At 50.0% G+C, this 23,756-nt stretch overlaps 1 protein-coding gene across 2 annotated transcripts in view; it reads left to right on the top strand.

The window, feature by feature from the left end:
• The window catches only part of LOC126536560 (neprilysin-2-like), a 128,965-nt gene that overhangs the window by 87,627 nt on the left and 17,582 nt on the right, over positions 1-23,756 (top strand). For both annotated transcript variants that reach the window (XM_055072826.2, XM_055072832.2), the window contains one exon: positions 17,005-17,070. In XM_055072826.2, coding sequence (XP_054928801.2) covers positions 17,005-17,070 — 66 coding nt within the window. The remainder of the gene's footprint in view (positions 1-17,004; positions 17,071-23,756) is intronic.

Raw genomic sequence — 23,756 nt, 5'->3', positions numbered from 1 at the left:
TCACGAGAGCGCGGGCAGGCAGCTCGGCAGAACAAAGGCAGCTTGGACGAGCGCTGTAATAGGACACTCACTGTCGAGACTGGTGGATCGCACGAAGCACACGGTGAACTAATGGTGTTACACGAGTCCGGAGGTGCTGCGATGGTTAATGCACATGACAACGAGCACATTTTATCTAGGCGCTTCAAAAATATAATTGAACTACCACCTTAGTGCAACGAGCCCTGAGTACAACCAACGTGGTCTGTGGACCAAATGGATGGAAGGATGGATGTTGTGAGCATCTCCTTTGGAATGGGGTGGTCGGCTGCGCCACCAAGCTCTTGCTATTATACTGTCTAATATCGTACCTAGGTTAAAGAAGAAACAAAAACACGATGAACTCCCACAACCAAATTTTCTGACCCCGTATTGCGAACTTTGCTTTTGTACGTCTCCGTTTTTTGTCGTCTCCCTACTTCTATTCCACCAATCTCCCAATCGCCTCTTACTGATCTCTATTGCGGACATGTTTACTTTCCCCCTGCTCACGCTGAATCCAAGGGCTTCAAGGAGTCCATTGACGCCTAAATCGACCGCGGGGCAGATATCTTCACATTCTAGTAAAAAATGCTCCATCGTTTCGTTAGCTTTACCGCTGCAAACACATGCTTCTTTCTTCTTTTATCTCGCTTTATAGGTGCACGTTCTAAGGCATCCTGATGTCGCTTCGAAAAGTAATGATACTTCCCTTTGAGTTATCATAAATGGTTTCTTTCCTGATTCCGTTTTTTTTTTTTTCTCTGAAGTAGTTACTCATGGCAAGTTTCTTTTTCCCTGGCCGCCACCTATGAGATTATTTCAGCCTCTCTGGCTTTCAGCTTGACGTTCTTTGTTCCTGTGTTGCTCACCCTACAGGCCGCATACTTGCTGGTAAGCTTCCCAGTTCTTTTCCTCCACAGTGAATCAATTCTTTTTCTGTACAGATATCTTAACGCTCTCCCAGCCCATTCACTTTCTTCCATATTCCTCAGTCATTCGTCATAATCAATTCCCCTGTGAGCTTCCTTCACTTCAAAACAAGTCCAGCCCATATCAGCCTGCACAGCTTCAATTGTAGTCTTACCGTGAGCGCTATTACGTATTCGGCGGCTAGACGCCGAGGGTGGCAGGACGACCGGCCAAGAAACAGACGGCCCACGCAGCGCTAGCAAGACAATCACATTTATTCCTTCAGCGACGCGCTTCTTGTGCGCTAATAGCCAATCAGGGCATGGCAAAAAAAGAAAAAAATATGGCAGCAAGCGGGGTAATTTTATCTGCAGGCCCCAAAGGAGAATGATACCAGCACCGCGAATGTTACAGCTCGGCCAAAGCTACCCATTTCTGGAGGCGTTCAAGAGGATAATGCTTCTTGAACAACTGGAGGTGGGAACAGGTAGCCAACGATGGAAACAAGATTGTCCAAGCACAGCACTGACGCGTTTTGCACGATCAGATTGTCCTTGCGCTTGTAATGGGTGAAGAAGCCGAGATGCATGGTGGCACAGGCGGGGAAGTTATGCTACACGTCGCAGAAAGGGTGAAGAAGGCACTGTGCGTCTCCGGGCTCGAACAACAAGCCCGTGGAGAGGGGCTGGGACGCCCAGGAGGAGGCGACGCTCATAATTAGCACTTCTCGCTGAGTGCCGAAATGATGCCGAGCACGTAGCGAAAGGGAGCCGGTCGCAGACCTCGCGCGCTGGGTTCATCCCGTCAGCTGCTGGACAGGATCTCAAGTGGCTTAGTGAAAGAGCGGAAGAAACGCAGTAACTGCGTCAGAAGCAACCTCGCGTCCAAGCTTAGGAAAGCCCGGCAGTTGAATTCACTGGGAGCAGAACACCTGAAAACCTAACACGAGAATGAAAAGGCTTGCGTCGACTTGCATGCACAGGAGCGAAAAAAAAAAAAAGGATGGGGGGGATGCGGTTAAGGCAGTCAGCATTTGCATGGCGTTTGCCTTTCTTGTGCCGCACTAGAAAATCAAACTGTTGAAGTGCTAGACTCCATTTCATCAAGCGACCATTCTTGTTTGACATTTGGTTCAACCACACTAAGGGGGAGTGATCGGTTTCAAAAACAAAGGAAGAGCCTTTAAGATAACACGAGAGCTTTTCGAGAGCCCACACCAAGCAAGCGCATTCTTTTTCTGTTGTGCTGTAGGCTTGCTCGCGTGACGTTAGCGTTCGACTCGCGTAGACAACAGGGTGCTCCTCACCTTTTTCGTTCACCTGACTTAAAACAACGCCTATTCCGCGGTCACTGGCGTCACACTGAACTAACAAAGGAAGAGAGTAACCTGGTGCCGCGAGAACCGGTTCGGTGACAAGAAAGTTTTGAATCGCAGCAAATGCGTCCTTACGCACCGTATTCCAACGCACAGTAGTAGGCTCGGTCTTGCGCAGAGCGTCTGTGATAGGACTAGCGATATGTGCGAAGTTTGGAATGTAACTTCTGTAGGAGTCAGCCAAACCCAAAAAGGAACGCAAGTTAGTCTGCTTTTGACAAAGGAAAGCTAGTGATTGCCTCAACTTTTAGTACAGAAAGACGTCGCTTCCGTTGGCCAACAACATGCCCCAAGTGGTGGACTTCAGTGCTTGCAAGAGAACGTTTGCTCAGTTTGAGAGTCAACCCTGCTTTACGAATTCAAAGGAATACCTGCTGCAAATCTTCCAAATTCTGTTGTCAGATGCTCGAGAAAACAGCGATGTCATCGAGGTAGGGCATAGCGAGAGACTGGGTGCCTGTGACCACTTGATTCATTAGTTTTGAACATATGAACGGTGCATTCTTAACGCCAAAAGTGAGCACCAGAGGGCGATATGTGCCTGCCGGAGTCATGAAAGTGGCGAGCTTACTGGCGTTCTCCCTGAGTGGCGCTTGCCAGAAGCCACGTACTATATCTAACGTAGAAATGTACTGCGCCGCAGAAACTTTCTCGCTTAAGAATTTACGAATGGGAAACGTCCTCATTTTGGTTATCGCACTCAGCTTACGATAGTCAATGCAGGATCGGGGTTCCTTGCTAGGACTTTCTACGATAATCATCGGTGACACGTTTTTGCTTTCCCCTGGAACAATTAGACCCAGTGTCAACATGTTCTAAACGTAATCATTTAACAGCTTCTCATGACGGGGCGAAAATCTGCATCCTTGTACGGAAGGCTTGGTCAGATGTCAATTCAATGTCGTGTTCCACAAGGTTTGTCCTACCGGGATAGGGACAACAAATCGCTGAAGTAGCGTACAAGCACTTTTAACTCCTTGCTTTGATTGATTGTTAAAGGCAACGAAGACCGCGGCGAGCGTCCGGACTCGAGAGGCGCACCGGGCGGAGGAGGTGGCCATCGCCTTGGCCGTCTCCGACCCCGGATGCACTACAGTGTTGTGTGACTCTAGAGCGGCAGTGAAGAACTACGCCAAGGGTAGGGTATGTAGTGAGGCTGCGCGCATGCTGCGCAAGGCCAAAGACATCGGACGCAAAAGCGCTGTGGTGATCAAGTGGTTTCCGGCCCACATGGGCAGTGACGTGTCGGAACGCGGGAACGTGAACCACAACGAGACGGCCCACTCGGCCGCGCGAGGACTAACCAACCGCGCAGCTGCAAGCACGGCCGACTCGGAGTGTTGGTCGCGGTGCAGTGCCAAGGACAAGATGACCACCTTCAACGAAATAGTGAAGTGGTACAGACTTAACAGACAGACTATGCCGCCACCTCACCCGGGACTTACCCGGAAGGAGGCAGTGTTATACAGGCAATTACAGACGGGGTCCCTGCTCACCCCGGTGCTAGATAAGCACGTGTGTCCGAGCGTGTACGCGAGTGACGTGTGTAGACTGTGCGCTAAGGAGAGAGCCACCGCGGCTGACATCCTTTGGGACTGTAGTATAAATCCACGAGAAGCCAGCGAGAAGACGAGGATCCCGCCGCAGCTAGAGGCTGCAACGAGGAGCTATGACCAAGATACACAACTAAAGGCCGTCCAGCAGGTCTCGGCAGCTCTAGAGAGGCAGCGACCTCGCGAAACCGAGGAGAAGGGGGGCAGCACCCCGAGGAAGGGGGCGGCGGCCCTCTCGGATCCGCGGAAGTAGCGAGGAACCAAGACCTCGAGGAGCACAATGCACGAGACTGACATAGCGGCCGCGTCGCGGTAAAAGCTTGTCCTCCCTGCGTGGAGGGAGCCTAACCGACTCTGCAGGCATTTTCACTAAAGTTGTTCTTTCTCTCTCTCTCACGGGCAAGAGCAAGGTCGGTACTTGAGGGACTGGAACATTTATTTAGTCTGGTTCGTTTAGGACGATGCTCAAAGTCTCCGTGCGTTGGATAAACGGCTTCATTAGATTACAGTGCTAGATTGCCACGTCCTTGCGTTTACCGGGCGTCGTTACCAAGTAATTTGTGTCAGAAAGCTTTTGCTTAACCGTGACTGGCGCATGCCATGCTACTTCCAATTTATTTGCCTTCGACGAATTCAACATCAGCGCTTTGTCGCTTTCTTTCAAGGTTCGAGTGCGTGTAGATCTGTCGTAGTACACTTTTGTGTCTTGCTGCCCTTCTGCCATGTCGATCTGCGCCAATTCTTGCGATTCACGTAGGCGTTCCAACAACTTCAGCACGTACTCGACAACGGCTTTGTCTAAAAATTCGTCTTCCCACCTTTAGGAAGGTGAGCGGGGAGCGAAGCGCTCGACCGTAAGCAAGTTCTACCGGGCTGAATCCAATTGCTTCGTCAGTGACGGAGCACAGAGCAAAGAGCATTGCGCGAACAGCCCCATCCCAGTTGGTGCCATTCACGAAGCAGAGCATGCGCAGAATCCGCTTCATTACTGAGTGAAGTTTTTCGACTGCATTGCTTTGCGGGTTGTAGGCAGAGGTGTGGTGAAAGGATATGCCACATTTCTGCAAGAATGTCGTGGTAAGCGTGCTTGTAAACACAAAACCTTGGCCACATTGGATTTCACTGGGAAATCCGTTTCTCGCAAGGACGCCGAGTAGCGTGTTTACAACTGCTGTGGAGCTTAATTCTGGTAACACCACTGCCCGCTGCTGTTACTGGTAATGGACCAACAATGTCGACTGCCAATCTGCGAAAAGGTTCGCCAATCAAAGGCACTCGGACCAAAGGTACCTTGCCGTTCGGTTTTTGGGCAAACGCTGCAGGAGTGTACCCCTTGCTCAGATTCCTTGATGCACATCGGCCAGTAGTAGTCGTTCAGTAGTCTGCTCTTATTTTTGTTTCTTCCTAATGGCCAGCCCACCTGTTGCTGTGAACCAAATAGAGAAGTGCAGCACGATACTTTTGGGGAATTACAAGCTGTTCGAAAGAGCGGCCTTTCTTGCTTTTGAATGTTCGGTACAGGAGGCTGTCTTTGACACTGAACGATACTGGCCCCTTTTGGTTCCGTCTTGATCTTTGCCTGCACGCTTGCAGTGACTCGTCGTTCACTTGAGCCGTTTTGAGAGCGCTATTATCTACCATTGCAAGAAGTACAAAATATTCTTTACGGTATTGTTTGGGATGAGTCGATTACTTTCTACGCCATGTATGTGAACGCGAATTGCTTTTGTTTGTAAGGCCGCCCATTCACCACTTTCGCACGTTTCGCCTCTACACGCAGTTTTCCCATAAAATATAAATATCACAATTGCACGTGCTTGTAATTTACATCTTGAGCTCATACCATCCGTTGGACCTTCGTACGGGAACTACTGCTGCTTACCCGGTGACACAACTTCAAATGAACACACAATAAGCCCGGAATGAGCATTTTTATAGAACAAAATAAACACTTCCTCATTTTCGCAAGGCGTCTTTCTGCAACTTTATGGAATTGCATGTTGCACAGAGGTCACATTCGATGGAGGCTTGTAAAGATCGCTCGCAATCATATCATCATCATCATCATCATCATCATCATCATCATCATCAGCCTGGCTACACGCACTGCAGGGCAAAGGCATCTCCCATATTTATCCGACTACCCCATTTATGTACTAATTGTGGCCATGTTGTCCCTGCAAACTTCTTAATCTTATCCGCCCACCTAACTTTCTGCCGCCCCCTGCTACGCTTTCCTTCCCTTGGAATCCAGACCGTAAACCTTAATGACCGTCGGTTATCTTACCTCCTCATTACATGTCCTGCCCATGCCCATTTCTTTTTCTTGACTTCAACTAAGATGTCATTAACTCGCGTATGTTCCCTCACCCAATCTGCTCTTTTCTTATCCCTTAATGTTACACCCATCATTCTTCTTTCCATAGCTCGTTGCGCCGTCCTCAATTTAAGCAGAACCCTTTTCGTCAGCCTCCAGGTTTCTGCCCCGTAGGTGAGTACTGGTAAGACACAGCTATTATACACTTTTCTCTTGAGGGATAATGGCAACCTGCTGTTCATGATCTGAGAATGCCTGCCAAACGCACCCCAGCCCACTCTTATTCTTCTGATTATTTCCATCTCATGATCCGGATCCCCCGTCACTACCTGCCCTAAGTAGATGTATTCCCTTACCACTTCCAGTGCCTCGCTAGCTATTGTAAATTGCTGTTCTTTTCCGAGACTGTTAAACATTGCTTTAGTTTTCTGCACACTAATTTTTAGACCCACTCTTTTGCTTTGCCTGTCCAGGTCAGTGAGCATGCATTGCAATTGGTCCCCTGAGTTACTAAGCAAGGCAATATCATCAACGAATCGCAAGTTACTAAGGTATTCTCCATTAACTTTTACCCCCAATTCTTCCCATTCCAGGTCTCTGAATACCTCCTGTAAACGCGCTGTGAATAGCATTGGAGAGATCGTATCTCCCTGCCTGACGACTTTCTTTATTGGGATTTTGTTGTTTTCTTTATGGAGGGCTATGGTGACTGGGGAGCCGCTATAGATATGTTTCAGTATTTTTACATACGGCTCGTCTACACCATGATTCCGTAATGCCTCCATGACTGCTGAGGTTTCGACAGAATCAAACGCTTTCTCGTATTCAATGAAAGCTATTATAAGGGTTGGTTATATTCTGCACATTTCTCTATCACCTGATTGATAGTGTGAATAAGGTCTATTGTTGAGTAGCCTTTACGGAATCCTGTCTGGTCCTTTGCTTGACAGAAGTCTAAGGCGTTCTTGATTCTATTTGCGATTACCTTAATAAATAGTTTGTAGGCAACTGACAGTAAGCTGATCGGTCTCTAATTTTTCAAGTCATTGGCGTCCCCTTTCTTATGGATTAGGATTATGTTAGCGTTCTTCCAAGATTCCGGTACGCTCGAGGTCATGAGGCATTGCGTATACAGGGTGGCCAGTTTCTCTAGAACAATCTGCCCACCATTCTTCAACAAATCTGCTGTTACCTGATCCTCCCCAGCTGCCTTCCCCCTTTGCATAGCTCCCAAGGCTTTCTTTACTTCTTCCAGCGTTACATGTGGGATTTCGAATTCCTCTAGACTATTCTCTCTTGCATTATTGTCGTAGGTGCCACTGGTATTGTATAAATATTTACAGAACTTCTCAGCCACTTGAACTATCTGATCCATAGTAATAATGATATTGCTACGGAACAGCCGCCACAGTGTGGCTGCACTGAGGAGGCAGAAGAAGACGACGTGGGCCGGCTTGATATAGCGTCGCCATTTTGGCCTTCCGTTAGCTTCCCTGTAAATACATTGTATATAGCATTGGGCTTCAGCAACACGTAACATTAATTTGGTGGAAGTGGGCGTTCCCCGTACCCGTCATGGAGCTTCGCAGCGGTCGCAACGGCGACAGTGCAACATCGGCTCCTGCTGGCGGCACTTTAGATATCCGCCTGCAGCCTCGACCTACGTCGCCGTTTCCCCCCCCCCCCCCCTTGGGATCTTGGTGTTTTCAACGGAGTCGGCAGTCCTGATGTTGACGACTGGCTCCGATTACACTAACGTGTCAGCACCAGTCACAGGTTGGATCCGACTATTATGCCTGCGAACGTACTTTTCTACCTCGACGGAGCTCCACTTGCATGGTTCCAGACTCACAAAGAGGAGATCTCGAGCTGGGATCTCTTCAAAGCGAAACTCCGCGACCTTTTTGGTAATCCGTTCGGTCGTCAAGTCAATGCCAAGAAAGCCCTTGCCACGTGTACAAACGTCGACCGAGTCCTACGTGTCGTACATTCTCGACGTCTTGGCCCTTTGTGCCAAGGCTGACCCGACCATGTCTGAGGACGATAAGGTTAATCACGTCCTCAAAGGCATTGCTGACGACGCCTTCAATTTACTGGTGTTTACGAACATCACCAGCATCGACACGATCCTCAAGAAGTGCCGCCGTCTCGAGCATGCTAAAAGCCGCCGGGTATCCCAATACATCACGCGACTTCCCAACACAGCTGCTACGTCATCCTGTGACGACCTCTTCCACCAGCCGTCGCGATGCGACAACTTGACCCGCATCATTCGTCGTGAGGTCGAAGCGGCACAACCGGCGGCCCCTACTTTCCCGTCACCTGATCATTCTCCGGTGACAATCTCTTTGATCCAGGCCGTCGTCCGTCAAGAGTTGTCCAACCTCGGCCTGCAATCCATTCGTCCCGTACGCTCGGAACCTCTTTCTGCACGCACGTCCCCACCGCGCTCTTCTTACTCTTCATATGGACAGCGCTACCCCTCCGAATGGCGAACCGTGGACGTCATGCCGATCTGCTTTAACTGCCGACGCATTGGACATGTCGCTCGCCACTGCCGCAACCGCTGGAATTCTCTGACGCGCTATTCTCCTGATTATCACCCTCGCCCCTCTAGCGCATCCTTTTCCTTCGCCCCTTCTATGCCCGCTCCATCATCTGACCCTGCGACATCTTTGACACGGCCCCGCTACTCCCGCTCGCCTTCTCCCTCCCGTCGTCAATCTCGTTCGCCCCCGTCACGCCGTGCTCCTTCTCCGATCTACTCGACGCACCCCCGACCGGAAAACTAGACAGCGCAGCTTCTGGAGGTGAAGCTGCAATGACGACATTGACACGAAATCCTCGCTTCACCTTACCCACAAACAAGAATCTTTTGGACGTTCTCGTCGACAATGTTCCTGTGTGCGGGTTGATTGACACTGGGGCGCATGTGTCCATTATGAGTGCTGCTCTTCGCCGTCGGCTCAAGAAAGTTCTGACGCCCGCCCCGAACCGATTTGTACAAGTCGCCGACGGAGGGACTGTCGCTATTGTTGGCATGTGCTCTGCCCGACTCACCATTGCTGAGAGACACACCGTCGTTCTCTTCACCGTCATCGAGCATTGCCCTCACGAACTCATTCTCGGTCTGGATTTCCTTGCCAATCACTCTGCCCTCATTGACTGTTCGGGCGGCTCACTTCGCCTTGACTTGCCTCTTCTTGCCGACCCTGTCGACCCGCCTCCAAGCCGTTTGAGCTGCATGCATTTTATTCGCCTGCCGCCTCACTCTGTGACACGTCGACTTTTTGTCCTCACCACCTGCGCCTGACGGTAATTACGTGGTCGCATCAATTCTGGCAGTTATACTTACACGTGGTGTTACCGTGCCGCACACTATGCTGACAATTACTGGCAACCGCACCTGCCTTCCCCTTGTCAGTTTCGCGCTAACCGCGCAATTTCTGCCTCAGGGGATTTCATTGGCTATAATTAGCGCTTTGCAGGATGATGAGGTCGAGCCATTGACAGTGGAAGATCGTCACATCTCAGCCCATACCGTGACGTCATCGCACGGTACTGGCGTTGACATTGAGAAGATGGTTTCCTCTGGCCTTACACCTGCTCAAGCTGAAGCTCTTTGCCGCGTTCTTGAAGGCTATTGCGACATCTTTTACTTTGACAATCGACCCTTAGGTCAAACGTTCGTCGTGACCCATCGCATAAACACTGGCGATGCGAACCCTATTCACCGACGTCCATATCGTGTTTCTGCGTCCGAAAGAGCCGTTATCCAACAGGAAGTCAAAAAGATGCTTGCAAAGGACATTATCGAGCCTTCCTGTAGTCCCTGGGCTTCTCCCGTCGTACTTGTCAAAAAGAAGGATGGAACGTGGCGTTTTTGTGTAGATTATCGCCATCGGAACAAAATCACAAAGAAAGGACGTGTACCCTTTGCCAAGTATTCATGACGCTCTAGACTGCCTGTACGGTGCGGCTTATTTTTCTTCTATTGACTTACGGTCCGGCTACTGGCAGATATCCGTCGACGACATGGACCGAGAGAAGACTGCATTTGTTACCCCTGACGGCCTTTATCAGTTCAAGGTGATGCCTTTCGGTCTCTGTAACGCGCCCGCCACCTTCGAACGAATGAGGGACTCTGCTTCAGGGGTTCAAGTGGTCCACCTGTTTGTGCTATCTGGACGACGTCATCGTTTATTCGCCCACATTTGACACACGTCTAGACCGTCTTTCAGCGATTCTTGACGTGTTTCGCCGCGCTGGTCTCCAGCTGAACTCGTCAAAATGTCACTTCGCTCGCCTCCAAATCACCGTCCTTGGACACCTCGTGGACGCCAGAGGCGTGAGACCTGATCCGGACAAAATTCGCGCCGTTACGAACTTTCCTGTTCCGAAGTCTACCAAGGACGTTCGTAGTTTCGTAGGGCTGTGCTCTTATTTCCGACGCTTTGTGAAGGATTTTCCGACCATCGCACGTCCCCTTACCGACCTCTTGAAGAAAGACGCCCCATTTTCTTGGGGACCTGACCATGCCGCATGTTTTTCGCAGCTCACTACTCTCCTTACCACGCCTCCATTTCTGGCCCACTTTGACCCGTCTGCCTCAACGAAAGTTCGAACTGATGCCAGTGGTCACGGCATAGGAGCAGTGTTAGCACAACGCCAGCGTGGACATGATCGCGTTATAGCCTATGCCAGCCGACTTCTATCACCCGCCGAGCGCAATTATTCAATCACTGAGCGCGAGTGCCTCGCTCTTATGTGGGCTGTTGCGAAGTTTCGTCCATACTTGTACGGACGTCCCTTTTGTGTCATCACTGATCACCACGCGCTCTGCTGGCTATCCTCGCTTAAGGACCCCACGGGACGACTCGCTCGCTGGGCGTTACGCCTGCAAAATATACCTTCTCCGTGGTATATAAGACGGGACGCTTGCACCAGGTTGCCGATTGTTTGTCCCGCTACCCCGTTGACGAACCAGTTGATGCGGACGCCATCGCTTGCGTTTTCTCTGTGTCCCAGTTGCTTGAAATCGGCAACGAGCAACGCCGCGATCCTTCATTACGACCCCTCATTGACCATCTGGAGTCAACGCCTGGCGACGCCTCTCTCCCTATTTTTCTCCTTAAAGAGGGGACATTATACCGCCGCAACCTCGATCCACATGGCCTTGACCTTCTGTTCGTAATTCCATCGCACTTGCGTTCGACTGTCCTCCAGCAACTTCACGACGCTCCCTTGGCTGGACACTTGGGCGTCTCGCGCACATACGACCGTGTACGACGTCGATTCTTTTGGCCGGGTCTCGCCCGCTCTGTGCAGCGCCACGTTGCCGCTTGTGAGTCCTGTCGACGCCGGAAGAAGCCCTCCACGCCTCCAGCTGGATGTCTCCATCCAATCGACATCCCACCGGAACCCTTTTTCCGTGTTGGTCTAGACCTGCTTGGACCGTTTCCTCTCTCGGGCTCCGGAAATAAATGGGTCGCTGTCGCTACTGATTAAGCTACGCGGTACGCAATCACCAGAGCCCTCCCGACAAGTTGTGCTACTGACGTTGCTGACGTTCTGCTCTATGACATCATTTTAGTGCACGGTGCTCGGCGCCAATTACTCACTGACCGTGGCCGCAGCTTTCTGTCGGCAGTCGTCGAGGACATCCTCCGCTCCTGCTCGACAAAGCACAAGTGCAGCACGTCGTACCACCCACAGACCAACGGCCTCACGGAGCGCCTCAACCGGACCATCACCGACATGCTTTCAAAGTATGCTGCGACCGACCACCACGACTAGGATCTTCATTTACCATATGTGACGTTCGCGTATAATTCATCGCGTCACGACACCGCCGGCTATTCACCATTCTACCTCCTACATGGCCGAGAACCCGCGTTGCCCCTGGACACTTTGCTGCCCTCGGCCACACGTTCAGCCACTGAATACGCCCGCGACGCGATCGCACACGCCGATCACGCGCCAGCTCGCCCGCACCCGTCTCGAGGCCTCACAGGAGCATCAGAGACGCCTCTATGATTGCCACCATCGCGACGTGCACTTTACTCCGGGTTCTCTGGTGCTTCTCTGGTCACCCATTCGAGGTGTGGGCATTTCCGAAAAGCTGCTGTCGCGCTACACTGGCCCATACCGTGTAGTACGACAAGTGGCCAATGTCACGTATGAAGTCATCCCGGCCGACCTCTAAGCGTCATCTTCGGCTGCAAGTGACATCATCGTTCACGTGGCAAGACTAAAGCCATACCACACACCTTTCACCGCGGATGTGTAGATTCAGCACCGGCACGGTGCTTCTACTGCCGGGGGTGATGCTACGGGACAGCCGCTACAGTGTGGCTGAACTGAGGAAGAAGAAGACGACGACGTGGGCCGGCTTGATATAGCGTCGCCATTTTGGCTTTCCGTTAGCTTCCCTGTAAATAAATTGTGTATAGCATTGGGCTTCGGCTACACATAACATTATTGCCGGCTTTGTCTCTTAACGCATACATCTGATTCTTCACAATTCCTAGTTTCTTCTTCACTGTTTTTAGGCTTCCGCCGTTCCTGAGAACATGTTCGATTCTATCCATATCATACTTCCTTATGTCAGCTGTCTTACGCTTGTTGATTAACTTCGAAAGTTCTGCCAGTTCTATTCTAGCTGTAGGGTTAGAGGCTTTCATACATTGGCGTTTCTTGATCAGATCTTTCGTCTCCTGCGATAGTTTGCTGGTATCCTGCCTAACCGAGTTACCACCGACTTCCATTGCACACTTCTTAATGATGCCCACAAGATTGTCGTTCATTGCTTCAACACTAAGGTCCTCTTCCTGAGTCAAAGCCGAATGCCTGTTCTGTAGCTTGATCTGGAATTCCTCTATTTTCCCTCTTACCGCGAACTCGTTGATCGGCTTCTTATGTACCAGTTTCTTCCGTTCCCTCCTCAGGTCTAGGCTAACTAGAGTTCTTGCCATCCTATGGTCACTGCAGCGCACCTTGCTGAGCACGTCCACATCTTGTATGATGCCAGAGTTAGCGCAGAGTATGAAGTCTATTTCATTTCTAGTCTCGCCATTCGGGCTCCTCCACGTCCACTTTCGGCTATCCCGCTTGCGGAAGAAGGTATTCATTATCCGCATATTATTCTGTTCCGCAAACTCTACTAATAACTCTCCCCTGCTATTCCTAATGCCTATGCCATATTCTCCCACTGCCTTGTCTCCAGCCTGCTTCTTGCCTACCTTGGCATTGAAGTCGCCCATCAGTACAGTGTATTTTGTTTTCACTCTACCCATCGCCGATTCCACGTCTTCATAGAAGCTTCCTGGTCATCATGACTGGATGTAGGGGCGTAGACCTGTACAACCTTCATTTTGTACCTCTTACTAAGTTTCACAACAAGAACTGCCACCCTCTCGTTAATGCTATAGAATTCCTGTATGTTACCAGCTATATTCTTATTAATCAGGAATCCGACTCCTAGTTCTCGTCTCTCCGCTAAGCCCCGGTAGCACAGGACGTGCCTGCTTTTTAGCACTGTATATGCTTCTTTTGGCCTCCTAACTTCACTGAGCCCTATTGTATCCCATTTACTACCCTCGAATTTCGCCAATAGCACTGCTAGACTCGCCTCACTAGATAACGTTCTAGCGTTAAACGTTGCCAGGTTCATATTCCAATGGCGGCCTGTCCGGAGCCAGGGATTCTTAGCACCCTCTGCTGCGTCGCAGGTATGACCGCCGCCGTGGTCAGTTGCTTCGCAGCTGCTGGGGACTGAGGGCCGGGGTTTGATTGTTGTGTTTATATAGGAGGTTGTGGCCAAGTACTGCACCAGGGTGGCCAATCCTGCTCTGGTGAGGGAGTGCGTTACCGCTTGTTGTCACCGTGATCAGGCCACACTCCAGGCCTCTTTATGCAATTTTATCAACACGCGGATTATTTTTTTTTAATCCGGTGCAAAATTGGAATCCAGTCCGTAACCCTTAATGACCATCGCTTATCTTCCCTCCTCATTACATGTACTGTCCATGCCCATTTCTTCTTCTTGATTTCAACTAAGATGTCATTAACTCGCGTTTGTTCCCTCACCCAATCTGCTCTCTTCTTATCCCTTAAAGTTACATCCATCATTCTTCTTTCCATAGCTCGTTGCGTTGTCCTCAATTTAAGTAGAACCCTTTTCGTAAGCCTCCAGTACGTGAGTACTAGTAAGACACAGCTTTTATACACTTTTCTCTTGAGAGATAATGGCAACCTGCTGCTCATGATCTGAGAATCTCTGCCAGCTACACCCCAGCCCATTCTTATTCTGATGATTTCAGCCTCATGATACGGATCCACGGTAACTACCTGTCCTAAGTAGATGTTCCCTTACCACTTCCAGTGCCTCGCTACCTATCGTAAACTGCTGTTCTCTTCCAAGACTGTTAAACATTACTTTAGTTTTCTGCAGATTAATTTTTAGACCCACCCTTCTGCTTTGCCTCTCCAAGAGAGTGAGCATGCATCGCGATTGGTCCCCTGAGTTAATAAGCAAAGCAATATCATCAGCGAATCGCAATTTACTAAGGTATTCTCCATTAACTCTTATCCCCAATTCTTCCCAATCCAGGTCTCGAATACCTCCTGTACACACGCTGTGAATAGCATTGGAGAGATCGTATCTCCCTGCCTGACGCCTTTCTTTATTGGGATTTTGTTAACTTTATGGAGGGCTACGGTGGCTGTGGAGCCGCTATAGATATCTTTTAGTATTTTTACATACGGCTCGCCTACACCCTGATTCTGTAATGCTTCCATGACTGCTGAGGTTTCGACTGAATCAAACCTTTCTCGGAATCAAGGAAAGCTATATATAAGTGTTGGTTATATTCCGCACATTTCTCTATCACCTGATTGGTAGTGTGAATATGGTCTATTGTTGAGTATCATTTACGGAATCCTGCCTGATCCTTTGGTTGACAGAAGTCTAAGGTGTTGCTGATTTTATTTGCGATTACCTTAAAATCATATATATTTTACTTAATAAAAAGAACTATTCCGCACAAGGACAGTGCGTGGTTGAGTAGTTGAAGCAGAAACAGATTCTGCGCCGGTTAGTGCAGCCGGCCTAACACGTACTAGCCAGCGATCAAACTGCGCCGCCAAATCCGAAATCAAAAGTGTGGTTCAGTTCACAACAGCCGCTTGGAGCGCTGCAATCAATTCGGCCGCTGGGCCCAATGGGAGTGTCCACACTTCCACTGTTGAAACTCACTCTCTGTGGAAAGAGTGAGACTGCGTCAGTGACGTGCCTGTCGTTTTACTCTTGACTGAGACATGCTGTTTAGAAAAGCAGAAAAACAGCTGCCGTGACTGTCTTTCTGCGCCGATTCTTGGCCTTGGCGCGCCTGCGCGGAAGTTTGCTTGTCATTAAACAGTTGGTAGTCGGTGCTTCACTGTCTCTCATCTGTCGTTTTCTCGCGTACTAAACCACGCCTCAAAATAGAAATGCGCAAAAAACTAGTTCGGCCCCAGCAATATGTGCGAGCACGACCGGCGGTCGCCGAACAGAGAGCATCGATTACGAGTGGCCATTGTTTAAAGACTGCCAACGAACAAGAGCACGACTATCGTCAGATATCGCCCTGCCTGATACGATGGGCCCATCGAAGGTGCAAAGCTTGATTTGCGCAAGTGTAAACGCAATAGCGCTCGTCACGTTATGGTCACAGCTGCAAAACCCGAAATTCCCGTGGCGATATTACAAAACGATAGATTGTCGGCAGCTTGTTGTACGTCTGCTGTGAAACTCAGTTGCGCGCGTGCTCTTTCCATCGGCGGGGCATTGAAATGCTGCCGCCGACCAGGAACACAGAGCCAACATATTTATCTGCTTTAATTCAAATGCACGTCACCGTAGCAACGTCGCTCCGATCGTTATGGCGGATTCCGTCGTCCACGCTTAAAGCTCTCGGGTCCTTTTATCCAACTGGCCTCGGTAACACCGTGGCGATCACGGTCCCGGCGACCGCATTTCGTTGGGTTCAAAATACAAAGTACTCGTGTGCTTAAGGTACGTGTTAAACGACCCGAGGTTCTCAGAATTAATCCTGACCATACGGTGTGCCTCATAGTGTGATAATGGTTTTGGCGCGTAAAAGCCCGAAATTTAGCTGTAACCTTTCAGTCGTTATGCAGCTCTCGGGTTACGGAGGGAAGTAGGGTCGGTGTGCCCATCTGGCTTCACTCGAAGCCGCAGTGGCCTGCTGTGTGGTCGGGCTTCCAACGGCGATGAACAGCAAAGCAGCGTAGGAACACAAAGCCAGATTGTAGGTACGCCGACTATAGGTTAAACAAAACTAATTTGTCAGATGGTGGTGTTAAGTAAACAGACCCTATTGGTAATGAAGATAGTAGTGCCGTATTTATATCTTTTTCGCACGCGGTGGAAGCTACTACACAGGCTGTTTTCCTATGTGTGAGTGCGGAGGGCACGAACATGAGCAAGGTTAATTTGATATGTTTACATTGGCATCTACATAGCTGTAGAAAGTACAAGTTGTACACATCCGTGAAATTCATTGTGTTCGAGATGGAAAAAAAGAAATTTCGAGAAAGTGTCGTGGAATTTATTAATCATCTGGTCTTACAACAGAAGAAATTAACATCCATGACAATTGTAAATGGGCTATCTTGAATAACCAAGTGTTGGGCAACATTGGTTGCTGTGGCTGCTTTCTATCAATAGCATTCGTAGTCATCTCTTGTCCTGCAGCGCATGTTTGCTTTTGTGTTCAGTTGTCTTGCTTTATAGTTTAGAAAATATAGTCAGTACGTCTCGTGTGCAGATTGACGGCATGTCTACGCTACCCGAGAACATCCTGGACAACATGGTCATTGCGCCCATCTACGAGGTGAGCCTTCTTAGCAAAACATTCCCAAAAACAGTGGAGTCAGTGAACACGCTCTGCCAATGCTGGAGCTGTATTGCTCCGAGCGTCTATCCTGGCAGTGGGACTACTGGTAATGTGTGGGAAAGGATCCCCTGAATTTTGAACGTATATGCGTGTTTGTGTGTGTCTGCCTGTGTGTGTGTGAGAGAGAGAGAGAAATTGAAGGAAAATCTAAGCCTCTTGTTTTCCGCTCTCGCTGTACTGCTGACAGCGACACGTTGACAGCAAGTAGAATAATTATTTAACCTTCAGCGGTTAGTATATAGCAACATGTATTCTAAAAGCATGTAATAGTTGCTACTATAGATGAAGGTTTAGATCACGCTTCAAATCACAGAAAACACCACCCTCATTAAAACAATCCATCTGCGTTTCTGACAAATCCATTTGTCGTTCCACAACAAATGGCACATACATTAGGACGACAAAAAGGGCGGTTAACCGAGGGGCCCGATTTTGAATAATGATAGTGTTACGGAAGGATGACAGAAGAAAGGAAGAAGAAGATCGTGGGACGCTGGCTGCTGCGTGTTGTTGGTGGTTAACTACTGGGACTCATATTGTTTAAATATTGTAAACACAATCTTCTATACTCCCAGCATCCCCGTAACATATTGGTGGAGGTGCAGGGTACCACGGCTGAAAATGGAGCTCCGCAGTGGACGTCGCATCACTGTCCGCAACATAAATGACGGTGATCACTCGGGATCAACGTTGTTGCCGCCTCCTACGTCACCGTCGCATGCTACGTCGCTGTCACACTTCGGTTGTCGTTGTGCAACCCAAGGATCCTGTAACTTTCTGCGGGACCGACGGCGCCGACGTTGAAGAGTGGGTGGCCATGTACGAACGCGTGAGTGGAATCAACGGATGGGACCCTATGCTTATGTTAGCTAACCTGTTGTTCTACCTAGGAGCCATGGCAAAGGTGTGGTACGAAAACCACGAAGAGGAGCTAAGCAGCTGGGACCAATGCAAAGAGAAATTTGCAGACTTGTTTGGCAAACCATCCCGCCGTAAAATTGTCGCAAAACAGAAACTGGCCTCCCGTGCCCAATCCCCCACGCAGTCCTATGTTTCGTACATCCAGGACGTGCTCGCACTTTGTCGTAAAGCCGATCACGACATGACAGAAGCTGACAAGGTCGGGAACGTGCTTAAAGGCATTGCTGACGACGCGTTTAACCTGCTCATGTGCAAAAGTCCCTCTACAGTTGATGCAATCATTAAAGAGTGCCGACAATTCGAGCAGGCCAAAAGCCGACGCGTCTTGCAACCATTCGCCAGATTTCCCAATACTGCCGCAACGTCTACGTGTGAAGATCAACCCGCACAGCAGTATACGTCGCCATCAGATGACGTGGTGCGAAGCGTTAGACGTTAACTGGAAGCGAAGGCGCCCGCAGCTTTCTGTTCGCGTAGCCCTGATGCTGCCGCATTTTCAGTTCCCCTCGTACAAGCCATCGTTCGCCAGGAACTTGAAAACGTTGGTTTACATTCTGTGTGTGCTGTCGCCAATCCCAGAGCAAACGAACGACCTTCTACTGTTTTCGCTCCACCCCGGCGCTTCTCTCCGCGCTATCACAACCCGACTGAGTGGAGAACCGCCGACGACCAGCCGATATGTTTCACCTGTCGACGCATAGGTCATGTCGCTCGATACTGTCGCAACTCGTGGCCCTCAACACCTAGCATGCCGACCAACCTAAGCCGTTTTGATGTAAATGCCGGCAATGTTAAGCCCACCGCCGAGTCTAACAGCGCCGACAACCCTGATACGAACACATGGTACAGCCGCTCACCATCGCCGCGCGGACACCAGTCTCGTTCACCGCAAACACGTCGCCCATCTTCCTGTTCGCCTAAGCCACGTCGCCTTTCGTCCCCTGTGGCTTTTGGCCAGACCATTTCAGAAAACTATAGGAAATGCAGCCCTCGGACGTGGTGCTGCATTGCCGACTACTGCAGCAAGTCCTCTGTATGTGCCCACAAGGAGAAATGTAATTGACAGTAAAATATATGGCGTACCTGTCCAAGCGCTCGTCGACATTGGAGCACACGTATCTGTGATGAGTGCTAGCCTACGTAGACGTTTAATAAAAGGTCCTCACCTCAACAGCTGCCCCAGTGCTTCGTGTGGCCGACGGTGGTGTGCTGGTTGCTTTTTGGAATGTGTACTGCGCGTTTAAATATAGCCGGCCGCCCTACTTCTTTTCTATTTGCTGTGATCGACAGCTGCCCTCATGACGTTATCCTTGGATTGGACTTTTTGGAATCATTGGACATTTTGGATTGGACTCATTCTGCTCTCATCGACTGCGCGACCGGCGTTCTTCAGTTGGAACTGCCTCAACTCGCCGATGCTCCAAGTACCGCCCCACCGCACTTGTGCTCGCCTCACGATGTGCGTCTGTCACCCGAGGCAGTTAATTACGTCACTTTGACCGCCCAGCCACAGGTTCCTGACGGTGAATATGTGCTTCGTCCTATCATCGACGTGCTTTTGAACCGGAACGTTGGTGTTCTGCATACGCTGGTCACGGTTACTAATAACGACGTCGTTCTACCGCTTCTGAATTTAAGCCTGTGCCCCCAAGTGATGCCAGCCGGCATGTTCTTGACCAGTGTTTTTAGTGTTTCCGATTTTGACATTGAGAGTGTGAATGCCGCGAGTAGTTTATTAGCACCAATTGCAGCTCACAGCCCTGGTTTCTTAACGGATGACTTCGCGAAAATGATTGCACCTGACTTCACCTCTGCACAGGCCACGGACGTACGTCTCCTGCTTGAATCGTACAGTGACATCTTTAATTTCGGCGAGAGACCTTTACGCCAAACATCTGTTGTTCAGCACCGTATAAACACTGTAGACGCGAGCCCGATTCGTCGGCGTCCCTATCGTGTATCGCATGCTGAATGTTGAATCATCCAATCAGAAGTGGACAAAATGCTCCGCAAAGGGGTCATCGAGCCATCAGCCAGTCCTTCGGCTTCGCCTGTCGTCCTTGTGAAAAAGAAAAATGGTACCTGGCGTTTTTGCGTCGATTATCGCCACTTAAACAAGATCACGCGCAAAGACGTCTACCCACTACCACGCATCGATGACGCTTTGGACTGCTTGCACGGAGCTAAATACTTCTCGTCCATCGATCTTCCATCCGGCTACTGGCAGATCTCAGTTGATGAACTGGACCGTGAGAAGACGGCCTTCATCACGCCAGATGGCTTATATCAGTTCAAAGTCGTGGGCTTTGGCCTATGCAATGCTCCTGCGAAATTTGAACGTATGATGTACTCTCTTCTGCAAGGCTACAAATGGACCACCTGTCTCTGTTACAAATTGACGACGTTATTGTTTTTCCCCCACGTTCGGCAACTACCTTACCGGACTCGCTGCCATTCTTGCGGTCTTCAGAAAAGCCGGCCTCAAACTGAACTCCGCGATGTGTCAATTCGTGCGCCGTCAGATTACCGTGTTGAGACACCTCGTTGACGCATCCGGTGTCCAACCAGATCCGGAAAATGTTCGCGCCGTGCGCAGTTTCCTTGTGCTACGTTCTGCTTCTGACGTGCGCTGCTTCGTCGGCCTGAGTTCTTAATTTCGCCGTTTCGTCAATAACTTTGCCGACGTTGCTCGGCCCTTGACAGATCTTCTGAAGAACACGCCATTTTCATGGGGCCCGGAGCAGGCTCACGCGTTCGCCGCTTTCATCGGATTTCTGACCAACACTCCCATACTTGCCCACTTTAAGCCATCTGTACCGACCGAAGTCCACATTGACGCAAGCAGCCATGGCATCGGCGCTGTTCTCGCCCAACAACAGAATGGTTCCGAGTGCGCGATAGCTTACGCCAGCCGCCTGCTGTCACCTGCCGAGAGAAATTACTCCATCAGCGAGTGGAAGTGCTTGGCTTTAGTTTGGGCTCTCGCCAAGTTCCGGCCATATTTGTACGGCCGCACGTTTTCAGTCGTTACAGACCACCACGCACTCTGCTGGGTGTCTTCCCTCCAGGACCCGACAGGACGGCTTGGTCGCTGGGCTTTGCGACTCCAGGAATTTTCTTTGTTGCCGGCTATAAGTCTGGACGTCTGCACAAGAACGCTGACTACCTCTCTCTGGTCGCCCCGTGGATCTTTCTGATCCTGCTGCGCATGATCGGGTGACCTGCTTGATGGCTTTTACTGACATGACCGACATGCGCGTTGAACAACAACGCGACGGATCCTTACAGTCCATCATCGCCAAAGTTCAGTCTGGCAGCACTGATGCCACGTTCCGCATGTTCGTTCTGCACGACGGCATCCTCTACCGCCGCAATATTAACCCTGATGGCCCTGAGTGACTCCTTGTCCTTCCTCGTCATATGTGATCCGTCACTCTCGAACAACTTCACGATGCACCGACGGCGGGACACCTTGGCGTTTTGCGTACATACGACCGCGTACGACGCCGGTTCTTCTGGCCGAGTCTCTACCGCTCCGTGCGTCGTTATGTCGCAACTTGCGAATTATGTCAGTGCCTGAAGAAACCTCCTCTGCCGCCTGTCGGACGACTCCATCCAATTGATGTTCCCTCTGAACCGTTCTTTCGCGTAGGCTTTTACCTGCTTGGTCCTTTTCCGACGACGACTAGAGGGAATAAGTGGATCTTCGTCGCTACTGATTAGGCGACACGCTACGCGATAACAAAGGCGTTGCCGACTAGTTGCGCAGCAGACGTCACCGATTTTCGCCTCCACAACGTCGTTCTCCACCACGGTGCACCTCGACAGTTACTTACAGACCGCGGCCGCTCGTTCTTGTCTCGAGTTGTGGACGACCTCCTCCGCTCTTGTGCCACTGAGCACAAGCTGTCCACCGCCTACCACGCACAAACGAACGGTCTTACAGAACATCTCAACCGAAAACTCAGACATGCTGTCGACGTACGTCTCCAACGATCACTGCGACTGGGACGCCACGCTGGCCTACGTGACGTTCGCGTATAACTGGTCCCGACATGACACCACAGGATATTCCCCCTTTTTTGTATGGTCGCGACCCCACATTGCTGTTTGACGCCATTGTCCCTTCTGTGCCACATGTTGCAACTGCGTACGCTCGTGAAGTCGTCGATCGCGCTCACATGGCACGTCAAGTCGCCCGATCTCGTTTATTTTAGCCTCGCAGCATATACAAAAACAGCGTTATGACCCGTGCCATCGCGATGTTAAGTTCGCGCCAAGTGCTTGGGTGCTCCTTTGGTCACCATGTCGTCGTGTTGGCTTCTCCCAGAAGCTTCTCTCTCGCTATACAGGACCTTATGAAGTCCTGTACGAGCTTACGCCGCTACACTTTGATGCATCCTCAAGTCCGACACCTGTTGACGTCGTCCACGCTTAGCGGCTGAAGCCACACTTCGCTCGCAATTCATCGCCTACCATGCGCCGAGACAACGCTTCACCACTCGGCGGTCCTTACGGACCCGAGAAGGAGATCGCGGGACGCTGGCTGCTGCGTGTTGTTGTTGGTCAACCATCTTAACTACTCTGACTCACATTGTACATATATTGTAAATACAATCTTCTATACTCTCAACATCCCCGTTAGAATATCACGAGAAGCCAACAAACAAAGACACCAAGGAAAACATACGGGAAATTACTTGTAGTTGTTAATTGAATTAAAGAAAATGATAAGTTAATGCCAATGAAAGTGGATGAAAAACAACTTGCCGCCTGTGGGGAACGATGGGGAAGTAGAAGCAGTTTCCCCTGTGTTTTCCTTGGCGTCTTTGTTTGTCGGCTTCTCATGATACATTAAGACGGGAGCACTTACAAGCACATTAACACTCTCATTCCTCAAAAAGCGTGTTTTAAAAAGATAAGCATATTTATTAAGCATTGAAAATAAAAGACAATATTTAACTGATATGCAGACTAGATTTTACGAAAGGTGGGCGAGCAGGGGAGCCGGACCTCGGAGATGATGTTCCAGCAAGAGAACTTGTCCTCGTGAAGGCCAAGGACGTCCAACGAAAGTTTTCTCGGGTGGAAATGACGGCAACTGAAAAAAATGATGACAAATGACAGCTGTCCAAGCACATTTTAGTAAAACCTGAGGTCAAGAATTAAAGACATTTTATTAATGAACAAGTAGGGTACTTGTTTAGGCCTATGACTGCCAATAGAGAAGCGATGGAGTGTATTGGGACATATTCACGGGATTTTCTTAGGCTTTGTAATCTGAAAGACAGCACCGCAACAAGTCGTTGCCAGTGGGCACGGTGATAGCGTTGGGCGCAGGTCGATGAACGTGCCTGTTCTTTTTATTCTACAGGCTGGTCCTATCAACTAGCCGAAAAGTATCAAAGCTCTTCCCCACGCCGAGTGCAGAAGCGACAAAATACAGCAACATGCTAACCGAAATACACTTCGTCACCAGTACTCCTACGTGTCGCCTATCAAGTCGCGGGTCTCAGACTTCATCGGACACACCACCTATAAAGACAGCACCGCAACAACGCGTTTCCTGTGGGAACGGTGATAGCGTTGGGCGCAGGTCGATGAACATGCGTCTTCTTTTTGTTGCACAGCATTTGGTCCTGCCAACCAGCGGAACGGTATCACAGCCATTCGTCACGCCGACTGCAGCAGCGACGAAACAA

Source organism: Dermacentor andersoni, chromosome 3 (assembly GCF_023375885.2).
Source record: "Dermacentor andersoni chromosome 3, qqDerAnde1_hic_scaffold, whole genome shotgun sequence".
NCBI classification, from domain to species: domain Eukaryota; kingdom Metazoa; phylum Arthropoda; class Arachnida; order Ixodida; family Ixodidae; genus Dermacentor; species Dermacentor andersoni.
The sequence above is the reverse complement of the archived record's forward strand: the minus strand, read 5'-3'. Positions and strand labels throughout refer to the sequence as shown.